The sequence below is a fragment of the Oncorhynchus gorbuscha genome, linkage group LG01, assembly GCF_021184085.1.
Source record: "Oncorhynchus gorbuscha isolate QuinsamMale2020 ecotype Even-year linkage group LG01, OgorEven_v1.0, whole genome shotgun sequence".
NCBI classification, from domain to species: Eukaryota; Metazoa; Chordata; class Actinopteri; order Salmoniformes; family Salmonidae; genus Oncorhynchus; species Oncorhynchus gorbuscha.
In genome coordinates this window covers 66,755,455-66,774,489 of record NC_060173.1, presented here as the reverse complement: position 1 = coordinate 66,774,489, position 19,035 = coordinate 66,755,455, and the positions used below count along the sequence as shown (strand labels likewise).

At 41.9% G+C, this 19,035-nt stretch overlaps 1 protein-coding gene across 19 annotated transcripts in view; it reads right to left on the bottom strand.

Moving 5' to 3' along the window:
* Window positions 1-3,635: 3,635 nt before the first annotated feature.
* Window positions 3,636-19,035, bottom strand: part of LOC124041228 (leucine-rich repeat flightless-interacting protein 2-like) — an 82,015-nt gene continuing 66,615 nt past the window's right edge. For 15 of the 19 annotated variants that reach the window (XM_046358580.1, XM_046358596.1, XM_046358614.1 and 12 more), the window contains 5 exons: window positions 17,015-17,107; window positions 16,708-16,800; window positions 16,340-16,432; window positions 16,046-16,193; window positions 9,864-15,117 (listed from right to left, as the gene is read on the bottom strand). In XM_046358580.1, the coding sequence (XP_046214536.1) occupies window positions 11,903-15,117; window positions 16,046-16,193; window positions 16,340-16,432; window positions 16,708-16,800; window positions 17,015-17,107 (3,642 nt within the window). In that variant the 3' untranslated portion in view covers window positions 9,864-11,902. Of the gene's footprint in view, window positions 4,706-5,050; window positions 5,156-5,278; window positions 5,359-5,515; window positions 5,637-8,090; window positions 8,141-9,863; window positions 15,118-16,045; window positions 16,194-16,339; window positions 16,433-16,707; window positions 16,801-17,014; window positions 17,108-19,035 lie in introns of those variants that run through there. The other 4 variants (XM_046358631.1, XM_046358654.1, XM_046358730.1 and 1 more) reach the window with 2 other exon arrangements.

Genomic DNA, 19,035 nt, shown 5'->3' with positions numbered 1-19,035 from the left:
AAATATTGAGTCATTGAAACTGAAAATGCATCCTGAACGGTTGTGGCAGGCCAGCTGTGATTTACAATCTGATAGCAATATATTTTGACTACCAAAAAATGTATTGGTGAATTATATGAACTGCATCCATCTATACTGCCAACAATGCCCAACTCTACATCATGGAATTTTGAGTCAAATAGTTGGTTTTGAAGCATAAAAATGGGGATTCAATATTTTTGACTGATATTGTCTTTCATTTATGCAAAGTAGTTAAAACACTGTCAGTTCCACCTTTATAGGATGATCCCTTATAGGATACTTCAAAGTTACTAAATCTCTCTGTTCTGTGGTGTCCTTCCATCTATCCTCGTGGTCAGGGGATGTACAACCTGCTGGCCCAGGTGACGGGGAGGAAGCGTGTGATGCTCTACAGCCCCCAGGATACACTGCACCTCAACCTGACGGGTAAGACCCCTGGAGGGAGATTGTATCTCCTTGCGTCAGGAAAATGGTATAATACTTCCACAGTAACGAAAGCAAATGTTCTACATGTACATACCCATCTATTTACTTTCACATCTAACTTAGTATCAGGTGACAAATGAGGGTCTGGCCATAGACTGTTCAGACCTGGGGTGGTTCCCAGAGTTTGTGAAGGCTTGGTGGTACTCGTGTACTAGAACCTGGTTTTTCCAATCGCTGGTATGGGCAGGCTGGATGATGAAATTAAGGGCTCTATTCAAATCTGTAAATCTGAAGAGTTACAGACTCTGCACTAGAAATGTAAAGGTCCTTTCCGATTGAGCTGACATATGCGGTGTTTACCGTGAATGCGGTCTAGACTAAAGTGGGAACATTGCCTTTAAATTGCAATCACTCTGTAAAGCTGAACTTCTGCTATGCGGATTGAATAGAGCCCTAAATTCTGATTTACACACAAGTCAAACAAACTGAATCAAATTTGTCCACAACACTAAATAGTATGGAATTTACTGTAATTACCAGAATATACACTGTAAACAGAAGTGTACAGTTATTGTACATGAGTTACATCAGTTCAATATTGTCCCCGTTTCTCCCTCAGACCTGTGATTTCATAACACCATGGCGTTACAGTTTGGCATGGGTGTCAACATCTTCTGGTGTCACCTGCCTGCAGAAGGTTACAACAAGAATGACCCCTATGGTAAAAACAAGGGTGTAGAGAAAATGTTGCAGTTTTACAGCTAATTTCCTGCAATGATTTGATTTAAACACTCAACTGCCGGTACAGCATGGTTGGACATTTTATTGCACAGCGATTACAATTCCTTGAGTCTTCTTAAACATTTTAAAGCTTTGTAAACAGTGAAGCAGCGTCTCCCCAGAGTGTGTTTGAGGGTTATCCTATTAACATTCGCCCTTATTTGTGTAGTCTTCTTCATCACCATAAGCATCATCAGCAGCAGCATGTCTCAACAAGCAAGAGTATGTGAGGTGGCCTTTTTACATTATTGCTTGAGACAAACGTCAGTGAGGCTCTACCTGATTGGAGGGGGGGGGGGGGGGGGGGGTACGCAGGCTGTCATTGACTGCTTTGAGGCTCACTCATAGCGGTGGCTGTAATAGACAGGTCCTAAACAACCTGCCCAAAAGAATGAACCAAACACCTGGGTCATATTCATTAGGGCACCTGCACACTGTAGCAAAACATTTCAAACCAATGGCAACAGAACTAAAATAAGCGTATCTTATTGGACAACTCTAGGTAGTCCCTCCTTGTTTGAGCTTTTCTTCAATTTGGTGCCTAATAAACATGATCTGGGTACATTCAAAGACACATCAGTCTTTCAATTCTATTTGTTTGTCCCCCCCAAAAAAACTAATCAAAAAACGAATAAATCTGAAGTAGAAAGCGGGTGAAATCACAGGTGAAGTTGAATACTGTACATTCTGTTTGTGTGACAATGAGTATATCAATTGTGGTAAGAAAGAAGGTGTAGCTTGGGAAGGTGGGATGCATACACAACCTCCTGTGTCCTCTTGACAACACAAGCTTTTGGACTTAAAAGGGCAACTACCACTTTTCAACCTCATTATCTCCATATGGGAAAACAATGCTTTTCTATGACCTGTGGTCCTAAAATAACATTTCCGTGTGACATTACAGGGTAGTATTAAAAGTAAAAAAAATACAAAAAATGGATTTTCAAAACCTCCAATGAGTTTCTAACTGAAGGTTGGGTGTTTTCTGGGTAGAAATTTTAACTTTATATACAGTTGAAGTCAGAAGTTTACATACACTTAGGTTGGAGTCATTAAAAATAGTTTTTCAACCACTCCACAAATTTCTTGTTAACAAACTATAGTTTTGGCAAGTAGGTTAGGACATCTACTTTGTGCATGACACAAGTAATTTTTACAACAATTGTTTACAGACAGATTATTTCACTGTATCGCAATTCCAGTAGGTCAGAAGTTTACATACAGTAAGTTGACTGTGCCTTTAAACAGTGTGGAAAATTCCAGAAAATGATGTCATGGCTTTAGAAGCTTCTGATAGGCTAACTGACATCATTTAAGTCAATTGGAGGTGTACCAAGGCCTACCTTGAAACTCAGTGCCTCTGCTTGACATCATGGGAAAATCAAAAGAAATCAGCCAAGACCTCAGAAAAAAATTGTAGCCCTCCCAAAGTCTGGTTCATCCTTGGAAGAAATTTCCAAACACCTGAAGGTACCACGTTCATCTGTACAAATAATAGTACGCAAGTATAAACACCATGGGACCACACAGCTGTCATACCGCTCAGGAAGGAGACACGTTCTGTCTCCTAGAGATGAACGTACATTGGTGCGAAAAGTGCAAATCAATCCCAGAACAGCAGCGAAGGACTTTGTGAAGATGCTGGAGGAAACCGGTACAAAAGTATCTATATCCACAGTAAAACGAGTCCTATATCGACATAACCTGAAAGGCCGCTCAGCAAGGAAGAAGGCACTGCTCCAAAACCGCCATAAAAAAGCCAGACTACGTTTGCAACTGCACATGGAGACAAAGATTGTACTTTTTGGAGAAATGTCCTCTGGTCTGATGAAACAAAAAAACAGAACTGTTGGCCATAATGACTATCGTTATGTTTGGAGGAAAAAGGGGGAGGCTTGCAAGCTGAAAAACACCATCCCAACCGTGAAGCACGGGGTTGGCAGCATCATGTTGTGGGGGGGGCTTTGCTGCAGGAGGGACTGGTGCATTTCACAAAATAGATGGCATCATGACGAAGGAAAATTATGTGGATATACTGAAGCAACATCTCAAGACATCAGTCAGAAAATTAAAGCTTGGTCGCAAATGGGTCTTCCAAATGGACAATGACCCCAAGCATACTTCCAAAGTTGTGGCAAAATGGCTTAAGGACAACAAAGTCAAGGTATTGGAGTGGCCATCAAAGCCCTGACCTCAATCCCATAGAAAATGTGTGGGTAGAACTGAAAAAGTGTGTGCGAGAAAATTCACCCAACTTATTGTGGGAAGCTTGTGGAAGGTTACCCAAAACGTTTGACCCAAGTTACACAATTTAAAGGCTATGCTACCAAATACTAATTGAGTGTATGTAAACTTCCGACCCACTGGGAATGTGATGAAAGAAATAAAAGCTGAAATCTCTACTATTATTCTGACTTTTCACATTCTTAAAATAAAATGGTAAAACAGACCTAAAACAGGAATTGTGAAAAACAGAGTTTAAATGTATTTGGCTAAGGTGTCTGTAAACTTCTGACTTCAACTGTATATGTTTTTTGTACAAATGCGCCGTTGACACTGGTAATGTGCTGGAGATCATGAAAACGAGGTTGAAAAGTGGTGGAGTTGCCCTTTAAGAGACAACAGGTAAACACAAAAAGAGACAAACATACACACCCAACCATGGTAAAATGTGCTCATAATTTGGCTTTTTGGACACAGATAAGAGAAATGCAGGATATAAGAGGGAAAAAAATGTAAATACACACAAAGAAAATGCTCTCACATCCACAGCACACCATGTTAACCCAGTTCAGTTCAGTCCACTGAGATTTTGGGCCATGTCCTCTCTGTTTAGTAAAGGTGAACATAGGGGTTTGAGTGAGGAGGCGGATTGTTCCGGACAGAGGGACATTCAGTGTTATTCTGTACACAGGGGATGGGATAGCAAAATTATGTAGCCCAAGTAGCCAGTCGCGGTCCAAAGAACACTATCGAGTCCCAAGTCGCCCCTAGTCGCACTGTATTTCCCCAAATTCTCTGGTGCAGAGCAGCGCCTTCCCCCAGAAAATAAGACATACAGACTTACTCTTCCCCGACAATTAGTGCTTGGTAAGGGCTTTCTGGGTGTCATATATACACCTATGAAGAATTCTGTTCATTGGAAAAACAAACAAAAACAAAGACTTTAAATATATGGCACATTGCGCGTGTTTGTGTTCTGTGTTGTGTGCGCTAGCGATTAGGAGAACTGAAGTTACTTAAAGTTTTTTTTTCATAAGGTTACAAAGCAGATGGAGAGGCAAACCCAATGCAAGGCAGGACACTCCCAACGTGGGCAGCCATTGATGGACGGACAGGATAGGTACGGAGTTATGCTGCCAGGTCATCATTAGGGAGTCGTTGCCGTGGAGCGATTGGCCTTCATCTTGTCCAACCGTTTAGAGAGGTGGCTGTTGTTCGACTCAAGTTCATCTATCTTGTCCAGCGCTGACCGCAACTGCCATCAAGGAACAGAAAGAACAATCATTAGATTTTATTCAGAGATTCATTCAAAATCAACAATGAATCAAAAACAAAAATTGTGTACATTATAACCCAATTGTGCACTTGTTCACTCCCCCTAAGATTTGAAAGGATTAGGCCATTCCTTTTAGATCCATGCAGGGAAGTTTATTAGTGCACACTTCGGGTAAAGGAGGGAGAAACTATTCCATTCTACTCCACATGACCATGTAATTCTATCCATTTCAGAAGCAATGTTCTGAATAGTGCAGACCCCTGACATCTGGTCTCTGCTTAGGAGCTTGATTTAAGCCACATAACTGACAGCTGGGGGCCATACTTCTCTCTGCAGCTTGCGTTTCTCGGCCTTCAAATCGTCCTCCACTTTCTCTGAGTTCTCCGACGCACCCTTGTAGCGGGTCACCTGACCCTCTAGCCTAGTAACCTGCAGATTGGTGATTGGATAGAGTACATGAGAATCTCCGCCTATAACGAGTCAAATTAGCAGTACTTGGACCTGTGATAATTATCTCTTTCCAATCAACTAGGTTAATGACAGTACACTTACATTCTGTTCCAAAGCTGTCACTTCCTGCTCCGATTTGACAAGTTTGAACTTTAGGTCACTAAGTTGCCTGCTGGCATCTCCTGCAAATGTGGGAAAAAAGAAAACAAAGTCTGATGTGCCAATGCAGTAGATACGGAATATGAATCCTATTAAAATAAAAATGTATGTTAGTCCTAACTATGTTATCTTGAGTTATTAATTTCAGTCATAACACGTTACAGTGTCTGTGAATCTTACTCTGCAGGTCTTGTATGTGTGGGTCTGTGCCGTTCTCCAGAACCTCGCCCTCCGGGCTGGAATCCTCCTCAATCTCGTTCCTCGGTTTCTTCTGCTCTACTTGGGCCTTCAGTTTCTTCACCTATAGAGAGGACCACATTCAGGACAGTTAAAACCTATTCAAATTGTAGCTGTATAAAAACAACAACAAACATACAGGTAACTGCCAAAATAAAGGAAACACCAACATTAATTGTCTTAATAGGGCGTTGGGCCACCACGAGCTGCCAGAACAGCTTTATTGCACCGTGGCATAGATTCTACAAGTGTCTGGAACTCTATTGGAGGGTTGCAACACTAATCTTCCACGAGACAATACACATTTGGTGTTTTGTTGATGGCGGTAGGATTGTTGTGGGAAGCTTGTGGAAGGCTACCTGAAACGTTTGACCCAAGTTAAACAATTTAAAGACAATACCACCAAATACTAATTGAGTGTATGTATGTAAACTTCTGACACACTGAGAATGTGATGAAATAAATAAAAGCTGAAATAAATCATTATCTGTACTATTATTCTGACATTTCACATTCTTAAAATAAAGTGGTGATCCTAACTGACCTAAGACATGGATTTTTTACGAGGATTAAATGTCAGGAATTGTGAAAAACTGAGTTTAAATGCATTTGGCTAAGGTGTATGTAAACTTCCGACTTCAACTGTAAACCATGCAGGAAAATGCACCCCATAACTGAGCCAGGCCGCCCCCAGGTGGTAAGGGTAGGCAAAAACACATCTGCCACGCTAATCCTCAAAACACGGGCCCCTCAGGGGTGCGTGCTTTGTCCCCTCCCGTACTCCCTGTTCACCCACGACTGCGTGGCCAAGCATGACTCCAACACCATCAAGGTTGCTGACGACACAGCAGTGTTAGGCCTGATCACGACAACGATGACACAGCCTATAGGGAGGTGGTCAGAGACCTGGCAGTGTGGTGCCAGGACAAAAACCTCTCCTTCAAAGTGAGCAAGACAAAGGAGATGATCGTGGACTACATGAAAAGGAGGGCCAAACACACTCCCGGTCACATCAAGTGGGTCGAGAGTTTCAAGTTCCTTGGTGTCCACATCACGAACTAACTATCATGGTCTAAACACACAAAGAAAGTCACGAAGAGGGCACAACAACACCTTTTTCCCGTCAGGAGACTGAAAAGATTTATCATTTTTATTTTATTTCACCTTTATTTAACCAGGTAGGCTAGTTGAGAACAAGTTCTCATTTACAACTGCGACCTGGCCAAGATAAAGCACAGCAGTTCAACACATACAACAGAATAAACAAAACATACAGTCAATAATACAGTAGAAAAAGAAAAGTCTGTATACAGTGAGTGCAAATGAGGTAAGGGAGGTAAGGCAAATAGGCCACGGTGGCAAAGTAATTACAATATATCAATTAAACACTGGAATGGTAGATTTGCAGAAGATGAATGTGCAAGTAGAGATACTGGGGTGCAAAGGAGCAAGATAAATAAATACAGTATTGGGGTAAAGTAGTTGGATAGGCTGTTTACATATGGGCTATGTACAGGTGCAGTGATCTGTGAGCTGCTCTGACAGCTGGTGCTTAAAGCTAGTGAGGGAGATATGAGTCTCCAGCTTCAGAGATTTTTGCAATTCATTCCAGTCATTGGCAGCAGAGAACTGGAAGGAAAGGGGGCCAAAGGACGAATTGGCTTTGGGGGTGACCAGTGAGATATACCTGCTGGAGCGTGTGCTACGGTTGGGTGCTGCTATAGTGACCAGTGAGCTGAGATAAGGCGGGGCTTTACCTAGCAGAGACTTGTAGATGACCTGGAGCCAGTGGGTTTGGCGACGAGTATGAAGCGATGGCCAGCCAACGAGAGCATACAGGTCGCAGTGGTGGGTAATATATAGGGCTTTGGTGACAAAACGGATGGCACTGTGATAGACTGCATCAAATTTGTTGAGTAGAGTTTGAGGCTATTTTAGAAGACTCCAGTCACCCAATTCATAGACTGTTTTCTCTGCTACCGCACGACAAGCGGTACCGGAGCGCTAAGTCTTGGTCCAAAAGGCTCCTTAACAGCTTCTACCCCCAAGCCATTAGACTGCTGAACAATTAATCAAAATGGCCACCTGGACTATTTGCATTTACCCCCCACTGTTTTTACACTGCTGCTACTCACTGTTTATTGTCTATGCAAAGTCACTTTACCCCTACCTACACATACAAATTACCTTGACTAATCTGTACTCCTGCACACTGACTCAGTACTGGTACACCCTGTATATCGCCTCATTGTTATTTTATTGTGTTACTTTAAACAAAACAAATGTAACTTGTTTATTTAGTAAATATTTTATTTACTCTATTTTCTTAACTGCATTGTTGGCCATGGGATTGTAAAGTAAGCATTTCACGGTAAGGTCTACTACACCTGTTGTATTCAGCATATGTGACAAATACTATTTTATTTTATTTGCCTGTTTCCTCTATGGCCAATTCAGTTGAAGAGTTTAGCTAGTGTAATGGGTGACAGACTATGGATAGATGGATGTCCTTACTCACCTGTCCTATCAAGTTCTCCCGCTCGTCAACCAGCTTCCTCAAGCGGATCTCTGAAAGAAAAAAAGTATTGAGCTGATCTGCTTATAGTATTAAAAATTTCACAGAACTTGTCACCATTATCTGTATAACTTTGAGTAAGCATCTATAACCCAATCAATACACACTTTCATTATGTTCATGCAAGAACTATCATAAGAACAACTTGAGCATACAGTAAAACCAATGTTAACATACCAGGGGTGGGAGGAGCCAAGTACATGGATGGGGAAGGACTGAGTCGGGGTGGGAGGAGTTTAGAGTCACTTGATGCATGCAATGGAGCAGGTGTCCATTGGGAGAGCGTAGGTGAGGGGTGGGGTTATGGTTAGCATGCAGAAACTGGAGAGGAGGGCACACAGCCTCTAGGGCATTTTTATGCTAAACAGCTAATGGATGAGAGAAGTTGACCCGAAGAGATTATGTTTGTGCGTCAACGAGACTGCTGTTGACAGGCAGACAACACATAAGTACTATTATACTATAACACTACATAATTAGTATTATACATTACTAAAGTTTATTTCTCAAAGTTTGTAATTACTTATTTTATTCAATCATGAAAAGGGTCAGAAGGTATTTCCTTACAAAAAGTACACATGAAGAAACATTTAGACCAGTGATTAACAAGGGAGTCATATTCTTGTTTACAATTTGTCTAGCAGTCATATCATATGAATTCAGGAACCATGGCATATGCTGAACACAAAGCGATTTTACAGTATGCACATGATATCCTAGGGCTTGGATTTCACCTGAGATCATTGCCTATATGGAATGGATTTTTCTGCCAATTATTTTATGGCATGAGAAAATCTCAATTGGGTTAGTTTCTCTCTTCATCAAAATACACCAAGCAAGAAAACATTTTTTGTTCTGGGCAAACTTTTGACTAGGCTTGGGCGGTCTACCGTATTTGTAAATAGCCAGGGGAAACTATTTATTTAAGTTTTCAAAAAAAAAATTGCAATACGTTAGCAGATACAGCAGATCGCATTTTTCATTTCACATTATGACGCTTACCGTAATTGCCCTGAGAACAGTTGAGATTTATTTTTATTTCCTTATTTTACCAGTTAAGTTGACTGAGAACACATTCTCATTTACAGCAATGTCCTGGGGATGATTGAGCCAATAGGAAGCTGGGAATGATTAGGTGGCGATGATGGTATAAGGGCCAGATTGGGAATTTAGCCAGAACACCGGGGTTAACACCCCTACTCTTAACATGTGTGTTTGTAAATAGCACAATGGGAGAAAGCCGGAGCAGTCCAGCTGTGTATTGACAAGGGTGGCATTTTATATATAAAATCAAGTGTTTTTTGCTTCAAGCGTGATCAGGGAAGTGCAACTGTAGTTTTCCTTCACAGAAAATACATTAGTGCAGCACATTCGACAGAAAATAGCTTCCTTTTTATCAACAGAAGTGTAATGCTATTTGGCTGGCAGCCACACAAGTAAATGAGCTTACAATGAAAAAGCAAGCTCTTCCTTGCAAAAAAAAATACATTGCCATCATACTGTATTTCGAATGTTTATCATAGAATGTAGCCAGCTACTTTTCCTAATGTTTCGCTTAAAGTTCATCTTGCATTTTACAAGAGAAAAGTAGTCTGGTTACACTGAGAAAAGTATCAGAAAAGTAGCTACACATCATTCAGCGAACTGTCTGCTGATAGAATGCTCGTTTGTGAATTCTCATCTGAGTGGAGAAGTGAAACTGAAGCACAAAAGTAGTCTGATGCCGAACAGAAATTTTAATAAGCATTTTAGATCTGCATTTACAAAATCCAGCAAGATATTTGTTATGTTTCATATTTTTTTCCTGTGTTAAAAACAGAAATCTGCATTAACGTGACCCCTAAGTTTAACTTGTTAGTTGTCTAAGTAAGTGGCTGAATTAATAAGGTGACGGGGCATAGTATGGTGTTAGCTTTCTGCTGTGTTTGAGAACTCAAAGCCCTTTGGATGAATTATCTGTAAGGCTACCACTGCTTGATTTCCTTGCGTTTTTTGTCCTCTTCGTTCACGTTCCGTCTGAGCAGGCAGGCCCCTTCCCCAGCGACTCCACACAGACATGCATGAGTCAAAACTTAATTTGCACAAAGTCTGCCATTCACATTTAGCTTGTAAATGTTTAAACTGACCAAAAATTAGATTTGGTAGCTCCTACGTATACCTCCTACGTATATATGTATACCTTTATGAGCTGGATTGCCAGTCTTTGCAAATTTTAATTTTCGTTTGGGCTCAATAACATATTGAGCTAGCAGCCTCCATGGAAATTAACTATTGCTTGTGCCAATTCTGTTAGCATTCTGGTTAGACGGCCAATGGGTTGTTTTCTTTGGCGCCCCCTTGTGTACTAGGCCGGTAATTCCATAAATCACAGGATGAGAGAAGGACGGTACGACGATACGAATATCATGCATTGCAATATAAACATTGTGCCCTGAATAGATGAAGAAAAACTTACTGTCATTCAATCAATCAATATTACATTATTACAGTATAGGGATGTAGGTGCTGCAGATTTATACGAAAGTATGGGCAATGTACCCTACCAAGGCCAGGCAAGTAGTGACACATTTGATTGATTCTACTTATCAACTACTACTAGTCTTAAATGAATGGTTTTCTTAGTTGAATCAGGTGTGTTACTGCTTTATTGGGGAAAAACAGCCTGCGTGATAAGACCCCTTATGGCAAACTTCCCTAAAAATGTGCTAAAATACACACATGCTGTGAAGTCAAAGTATTTGGACAGTGGCATATTTGTTGTTGCATGGCCATCATATGTCTAATGTTTATCATAGTCAGCTTTAATTTGAGGGTGTTTTCATCCAAATTGGGGTACCCGTTTAGAAATGACTGCTCTTTTTGTACATTGTCCCCCCATTTTAGGGAACCAAAAGTATTTGGACAAATTCACACATGTGTATTAAAGTACTCAAATGTTTAGTATTTGGTCTCATATTCCAAGCAATGACTACATCAAGCTTATACCCAATAGAAATGTATGGTAAATAATGTATTGTGTCATTTTGGAGTCACTTTTGTTGTAAATAAGAATATAATATTTCTAAACACTTCTACATTAATGTGGATGCTACAATGATTATGGATAATCATGAATACTGATGAGTGAGAAAACTATAGAGCCATACACATCATCCCCCTCAACCTCTCCTGTTTAGCATGTTTTGGGGTTATGGTCTGGTGCCTCTTAACTTTCTCACTCATCGTTATTCACCATTATTCATAATCATGGTAGCATCACATTAATGTAGAAGTGTTTAGAAACATTCTATTCTTATTTAAAATAAAAGTGACAATAGAAATGTAATGTTAAATAATGTATTGGGCACAACATAATCTGAAACAACAAAAACAAAACAAGCTTAGTGTAGTCATTGAGTACTAGGAATATAGGCCCAAATACTACACTTTTGATGACTAACACACAAATGAATTTGTCCAAATACTTTTGGTTCCCTAAAATGGGGGGACCAGAGCATGTACAAAAAGTGCTGAACAAAAAAGTACGCTCAAATTAAATTAATGTGAATGCTACACTTTACCTCATAGTATCATTTCAAATCCAAAGTGCTGGAATACAAAAAAATATGTCACAAATACTTTGACCTCAAAATACAGTACATCGAATTATAACTTTGAAAGGAATTGTAATGGTACTTGCTTTGGCTGTATTAGTTGAGACTCTTTGCACTTTCATAAATATTTGCTGTTGTTTATATTGAGTGCAGACCTAAAAACTAGGACATTCGGCAGTCCTCTTTTCCCTTGCCTTTTACTTTCTTACTGCCTTTTTTCAAGCCTGTCCTAGATTGCTCGTTGTTGCCCTCTGCACTTTGACTACTTTCTCTTCTACCCTGCTGTGACCCATACTGGATTGCCTCTTCCCCCTCCTCTACTGGCAAAGCCTCTACCTCAGTTGCATTCTGCTGCCTCTCGCTCTCCCCTACACCTTGCTGTTCAACAGTCACACTCCCTCCCTCCTCTGCAATGTATTTCTGGTTGTATGTTACACTAACCCCCTCCTCTAATGTGATTAGTTGTTCTCCATTCACGTTCTTGGCCTCAACTATGGTTTGTGCTTTTTCTTCAGGGCTTCGGAGCTCCTCTGGTGAATTATCCGACCCCCCTTCAATTGATTGCTGTGCCACTATCGTGCTAACTCCCTCTGTGTCCTGCGGTTTGTCATCCTCCTCTTCCTGGTTACCCTTCTCTTTACCAAGCTCTACCTCTATTTTGTATCCTACCGACATCGTTCTCATTTCCTGGCTGACCTCCTCTTGGGATGCTATTGGGAATACATTTGCAGGAACCACTGAAACTAGGTCCGAAAAGTCAAACGATTGACCCTCATTTTCATGCTCCTTGTCATTCCACTGCTCACTGGGTCCAGGTACCTTGTTACCCTCCAGCTTGGCCTCAATGGGATCATCTTGCTCTTCTGCTTTAGCCACCATAGTGCATGGTCCACTTTCATTGTGGCTCTGTTCCCTAAAAGAGTCAATTGTCACCGGAGTTTCTTTTACAGGGTCCTGTAGTCGTGTTTCTGTATCATTCAGCTCGGTCTCTGTAGAGATCCCTCCATTTGATGCCTCTTCTGCATCAAGTGTTTCTGTATCATTCAGCTCGGTCTCTGTAGAGATCCCTCCATTTGATGCCTCTTCTGCATCATTCAGCTCGGTCTCTGTAGAGATCCCTCCATTTGATGCCTCTTCTGCATCAAGTGTTTCTGTATCATTCAGCTCGGTCTCTGTAGAGATCCCTCCATTTGATGCCTCTTCTGCATCAAGTGTTTCTGTATCATTCAACTCGGTCTCTGTAGAGATCCCTCCATTTGATGCCTCTTCTGCATCAAGTGTTTCTGGCTTGTTGTTTTCATACAAGTGCCTGTCAGTGACTGGACAACCAGGTAGATCCATCAATTGTTCAGGCAGTCTTATGGTCTCAGTAGCAGGGCAGTTGCGGTCACGCGATATGCTACAACATTTCTCATCTGCTGAATTGTTGCATTTCTCTACATTTGCTGGCATTGCCATGGGAGTGTCTTCATGTTCAAGTGCATTTGTACGCTCTTCTGGGCTCCCATTTGGTTTAGCTTGACCTGCCTCTTTTAGGTCTTGTGTTGCATTTTCATTAGCCTGGTCTGGGTGAGTAGCGACACCATCATGGAAGATAAGGTCTTCAGGTTCCACGCTCTCCTTGAGCTCTGGTCTTAGGACAATGGGACTGTGAAAGTTATTCCCCTGTTCCTTTGAGTCTTGGATTGTTTGTTCCTCTTCAACTGAGACCTTGATTGCATCTTCCTCTTTGACATTGTTTGAATTCCCAGTTGTGGACTGTTTCGAGTCCAATGGACATTTTGGGTCAGCTGAAGACTTCAAACAGTCTCCAAAGTTATCATGGTTGGTTGTGTATCCTGACTCGTCCTTTTGGGTACCAGTATCTGTTGTCGATTCTAATTCCTCCATAGGGTTATAAGCGCTGGTTATACACTTGGAGTGATCAACAGGATCAGCAATACCAATGTTGGACTCTAGGGATAATACTGATATCTCGCCTTCTGATTTCTCTAATTCCATTGTAGGTTTGTGTTTGTCCTTTTTCATTTTCTTCTTTTTCTTCTTTGAGACAACTTCCTCACTCTTAGCTTGGTCAGTCAGAGATACTTCAATGGTAGGCTCTACTCGGTCTTCTTCTAGTTGTTCTTCCTTCAGGTTCAGTTCCTCAGCTATGGTTTGTGCTTTTTGTTCAGGGCTTTGGAGCTCTCGATCTGGTGAACTACCGGTCCCCTCCTCTTGCTGTGTCTCTATTGTGATAACCCCCTCTTCTACCGCCTCTACTGGCTCCTTGTCGCTTGGGGTGGAGACCACATCCTCTTCTGTTGTGCTCATCTTATCTCCCTGCGTTTCATCACCTTGTTTCTCACCCTTCTTCTTGCCTTTCTTTTTCTTTTTGCCTCCTTGGGGCTGTGGCTGCATGTCAGTGGTCTCTGGCAACACACATGCCTTTTTTGTTTTCTGAGGCTCAGGTTGAGGCTCAGGGTTTGATTCGACTGGGGTCTTAGGAGTATCAAGGTCTGTCCCTAGGCTAATCTGTGTGCCATTTGTCATGGAGACTAAACACGTTTCTGTTGTGCTCTTCTTATGGTCTTCCTGCTTTACGTCGCTTTGTGTCTCTCCCTTCTTCTTCTTGCCCTTCTTCTTCTTGTTGCCTGCTTGGGCCTGTGGCTGCAGGTCAGTTATCTCTGGTAACGCTTCAGCCTTTTTTGTTTTCCGAGGCTCAGGGTTTGATTTGATTGGGCTCTTACTAGTATCAAGGTCTGTCCCTTGGCTAATCTGTGTGCCATTTTTCATGGTGTCCTCAATGGTTTCCCTAGGCAGAGGATATGAGTCTAAACATTTCACGTCTTTACTCGATTCGTTTTTCTCTTGTTCAGCTGCTGCACCATATTCTGAGGTAGGCTCTTTTGAGGACGTCTCTTTGGTGTCGTCACTGCTCTTGACAACTTTGGTCTCTGCCTCATCTGCCTTGTCATTTTTAATTCCCATTTCCCCTTCGCTTGCAACCTCTACTCTGCCTTGCCCTGTCCCCTCTACACCTGCTGCTTCATACCCCTCCCCCGATACTGTAACCTCTTCCTCAGGACCTGTTACAACCACAAGTACCTCAGAATCACAGACCGGTCCACTTTTGACCTCTACTACTGGTATGCCATTGTCAGATTCTTTGTTGACATCACTGCCTTCAATTTCAACCTCTCCCCCCAATGTGGGTGAGAATGGCTGAACCTCCCTTGAGGTTTCTGTTTCAGAAACACCAACGAGGCTACAGGGGGTGGGCGAGGTCAGATGGTTCTCTTGAGCCTCCTCCTCGTGTGTATCCTCTTGCTTCCTGGACCTTCCGGGATCCACCACCTTATCTCCTCTACTTCCCAACTCCGTCTCTTGAGCTCTGCCTAGGAGACCATGAGGGATACCATGAGGGTGAAATAGGCCAAACACTGTGGCTTGGAGTTTCAAATAATCATTTTTCGGATGATCAAGATCTGCCAGTTGAACCTGGGCCAATTAGCGCAAAGCGTAATTTGAAAGAATTGGGTAAAAATCAAACCAGCATGGAAGAGGTGGAAAAGGAAGAAGAGGAGGAGAGCACCAAACAAAACCTTGATCCCAGATTAATCTTCAAGGCAGATGAGCAGGTCAGAGGCACCTTGGCAAGCTGCAAATCTTAAACTCTGAAATGTCTACTGTAGTGTTATATTGCTTTGGGACTGGCCAGAAATGGACAGGTTTGTGACTTAACACAAACAAAACATTTTTTCCTAATCATTTACAAAAAATAAACTCGACAAATAGACCAATTAATGGTTTTATTGATTGTGATCCGTGTAATGATCTGGTGTAAACACCAACCAACTATAACACCACAGCAAACACCATTGACATTTATCAGGTTGAAGTAAAGTGTTTATAATAGACAAAATCACAAGGTCAACATAATTTCGCCAAAGCAATCAGCCTAAGGACCCTGGACTTACCTCAAAATTAAACTACTATGTAGGATACACATTTTGGCACCAAAACAAGGGTGTTTACACCATCTGCTTTAAATCATGGTTCAGATGCATGGATTAGTTAACATGCATCAAGTGCAAGGGTTGCATTGGGTTGGGAGGAGAATCAGTGGAGAAAGCGTAGGTTTTGGACTTCTTCTGTGACTAACTTCATTGTCAGTCAACCAAACTCAGGTTAAGTCTACAGGGTTGCATTAGAACAGGTGTGGGCAAGATTTGAGCTTAGAAGTTAGCTATAATTTGGCAAGCTATGAGGTAAGCAGGAGATGATTACAACATGTAGCGATCTTTGTCCAGTAATGGTGCTTACCAAGCATGCTGTTCCCCCCTTCCATGGGCAACGTCTTGGAGTCCTGAGCCAATTGAGAAGCTGGATCTCCACTGGCTGACCCTTCAGTTCCCAACTCCAGCATTTCCCCATTGGCAGTCAGGTCAGGTCTGAGGACAATTCCATGTTTCTGGGCAGGACATGAACATCAACTGATGAGAGGCTTAAAAGAGTCTCACAACAGTGCATTATAGCTGCATAACTACAACAGAGAAACCCTGTTTAAGAGGCCAGCGTTGCATATTCCGAGCTCCGATTCCCTAGAGGACTAAATACCTTCAGAATGTCTTTCAGCTGGACCACCTCATCCCTGAGCTCATCCCGCTCATTTCGGATGGCATCCGAATACTCCTTTTGCCGCTCTAAGGCCTGAGCAGTTCCCCCAATGGGTGAGGTGGAAGCGCAGGTAAAGAACAAAGATAGATATGGGTGAAGTGAAAGTGAGCATAGAGAAAGTGAAAGTATCAAGCATTCATGCACTTAGCTAGCACCAACTTCTCTGCCTGAGTAAATAAGTGTATTTTAACACCACAACACAGGTGAACACAACACAATTATGTGGGGATTTCCATTTGCATCCGCCAAATGCTATCAAATTGAACATGTACTAACAAACCCAATGGATTAGAGTTCACAGGGCATACCCCGATCTTTTTATCCTTCCACTCCACGGTTTCCTGCAGGTCAGAGATTTCCCTAACAAAGCCGTCCTGCTTGAGACGCATCTGACGGATCTCCTGGACAGCGGAAACGCAGGAAGATGTGATGGAATAAATAGGAGAAAATGAAGTGTGTGTGAAAGGTGAAAGCAGTGAGAACAATAGACGATCAGCATGGAGGTGAGAAGACAGGGAAGTTCAGAAATAAGAAAACTGAAAGGTGACAGGTAGTCATTTTGGCTGTCCTGACAAACTTTGGGTTTTAATTTTGAGGAGGCCTTGGAGGACTCACTGTTAGTAACTCCTCGCTCTGTTTTAGTGTTTCCTTCATCTCCTTGAACTGGAACTGCAGCACGCCATGGGCATGTTTCTCACGCTCAAAGTCCTGTGAGAAATGATAGAGGAGATGTTTTAATGGATTTGCAATATATGCAGTGATCATTGTGGCCCAAAACAGCTGCCTTATAATCCAGGTTGTGGTTGTTATCCAGGTCCAGGTTGTAGTTGAAGTCAGTTTCGGTCTGTAAACTGATTCTTGATCAAAGTGTGTTGTACATATATAAATATATATATTTTTTAAACATAAATACAGTTTTACATGTATAAAATCGTACATATCATTTACGTACAATGCATTTGTAAAGTATTCAGACCCATTCACTTTTTCTACATTTTGTTACGTTACAGCCTTATTCTAAAATTGCTTAAATATTTTTATATAAAAACATCATGACAAAGCGAAAACTTGACACTTTTGCAAATCTACTACAAATAAAAAACACTTTATTTACATAAGTATTCAGACCCTTTGCTATGAGATTGAAATTGAGCTCAGGTGCATCCTGTTTCCATTGATCATCCTTGATGTTTCTACAACTTGATTGGATTCCACCTGTGGTAAATTCAATTAATTGGACATTAGTTGGAAAGGCATAGCCCTGTCCATATAAAAAGGTCCCACAGTTAATGGTGCATGTCAGAGCAAAAACCAAGCCAGGTCGAAGGAATTGTCTTTAGAGCTCCGAGACAGGATTTTGTAGAGGCACAGGGTCCCAAAAAAATCCTGCAGCATTGAAGGTCCCCAAGAATACAGCAGCCTCCATCATTTTTAAACGGAAAACGTTTAGAACCAGCAAGACTCTTCCTAGAGCTGGCCGCACTAGGAAGGGGGAGAAGGGCCTTGGTCAGGGAGGTGACCAGGAACCCGATGGTCACTCTGACAAAGCTTTAGAGTTCCTCTGTGGAGATGGGAGAACCTTCCAGAAGGACAACCACCTCTGCAGCACTCCACAGATCAGGCCTTTATGGTAGAGCGGCCAGATGGAAACCACTTCTCAGTAAAAAGGCACATGACAGTCCACTTGGAGGTGGCCAAAAGGCACTTAAAGGACTCTCAGACCATGAGAAACAAGATTATCTGGTCTGATGAAACCAAGATTGAACACTTTGGCCTGAATGCCAAGCATCACGTCTGGAGGAAACCTGGCACCATTCTTACGGTGAAGAATGGTGGTGGCTGCATCATGCTGTGCGGATGCTTTTCAGTGGCAGGGACTGGGAGACTAGTCAGGAGGGAAAGATCAACAGGGCAAAGTACAGAGAGATCCTTGAGTCTCCAGAGCGCTCAGGTTCAGGTTCAACAGGACAACGACCCTAAGCACACAGCCAAGACAACGCAGGAGTGGCTTCGGGACAAGTCTCTGAATGTCCTTGAGTGGCCCAGCCAAAGCCCGGACTTGAACCCGATCAAACATCTCTGGAGAGACCTGAAAATAGCTGGTAAGTGACACTCCACATCCAACCTGACAGAGCTTGAGAGGATCTGCAGAGAATGGGAGAAGCTTCCCAAATACAGGTGTGCCAAGCTTGTAGCGTCATACCCAAGAAGACTCGAGGCTGTAATCGCTGCCATAGGAGCTTCAACAAAAGTACTGAGTAAAGGGTCTGAATACTTATGCAAATGTTACATTTCTGTTTAGATTTGTAATATATTTGCAAAAATTTTATAAACCTGTTTTTGCTTTGTCGTTATGGAGTATTGTGTGTAGATGGCCGAGGGAAAAAAAACTATTTAATCCATTTTAGAAAATGGCTGAAACGTAACAAAATGTGGAAAAAGTGAAGAGGTCTGAATACTTTCCGAATACACTGTATATACATACAGTTCATGTTTATAATCATCCAGTATTACATTACTATAGGCAACTATAGTTTCCAAAAGGTACCACCTAATATCGCCCTCCTCAATACACCTTTCTCTTCTGATCCTAACTTTTCCCTTCATCTTACTGAAATTGTATATGTCTCGTGATC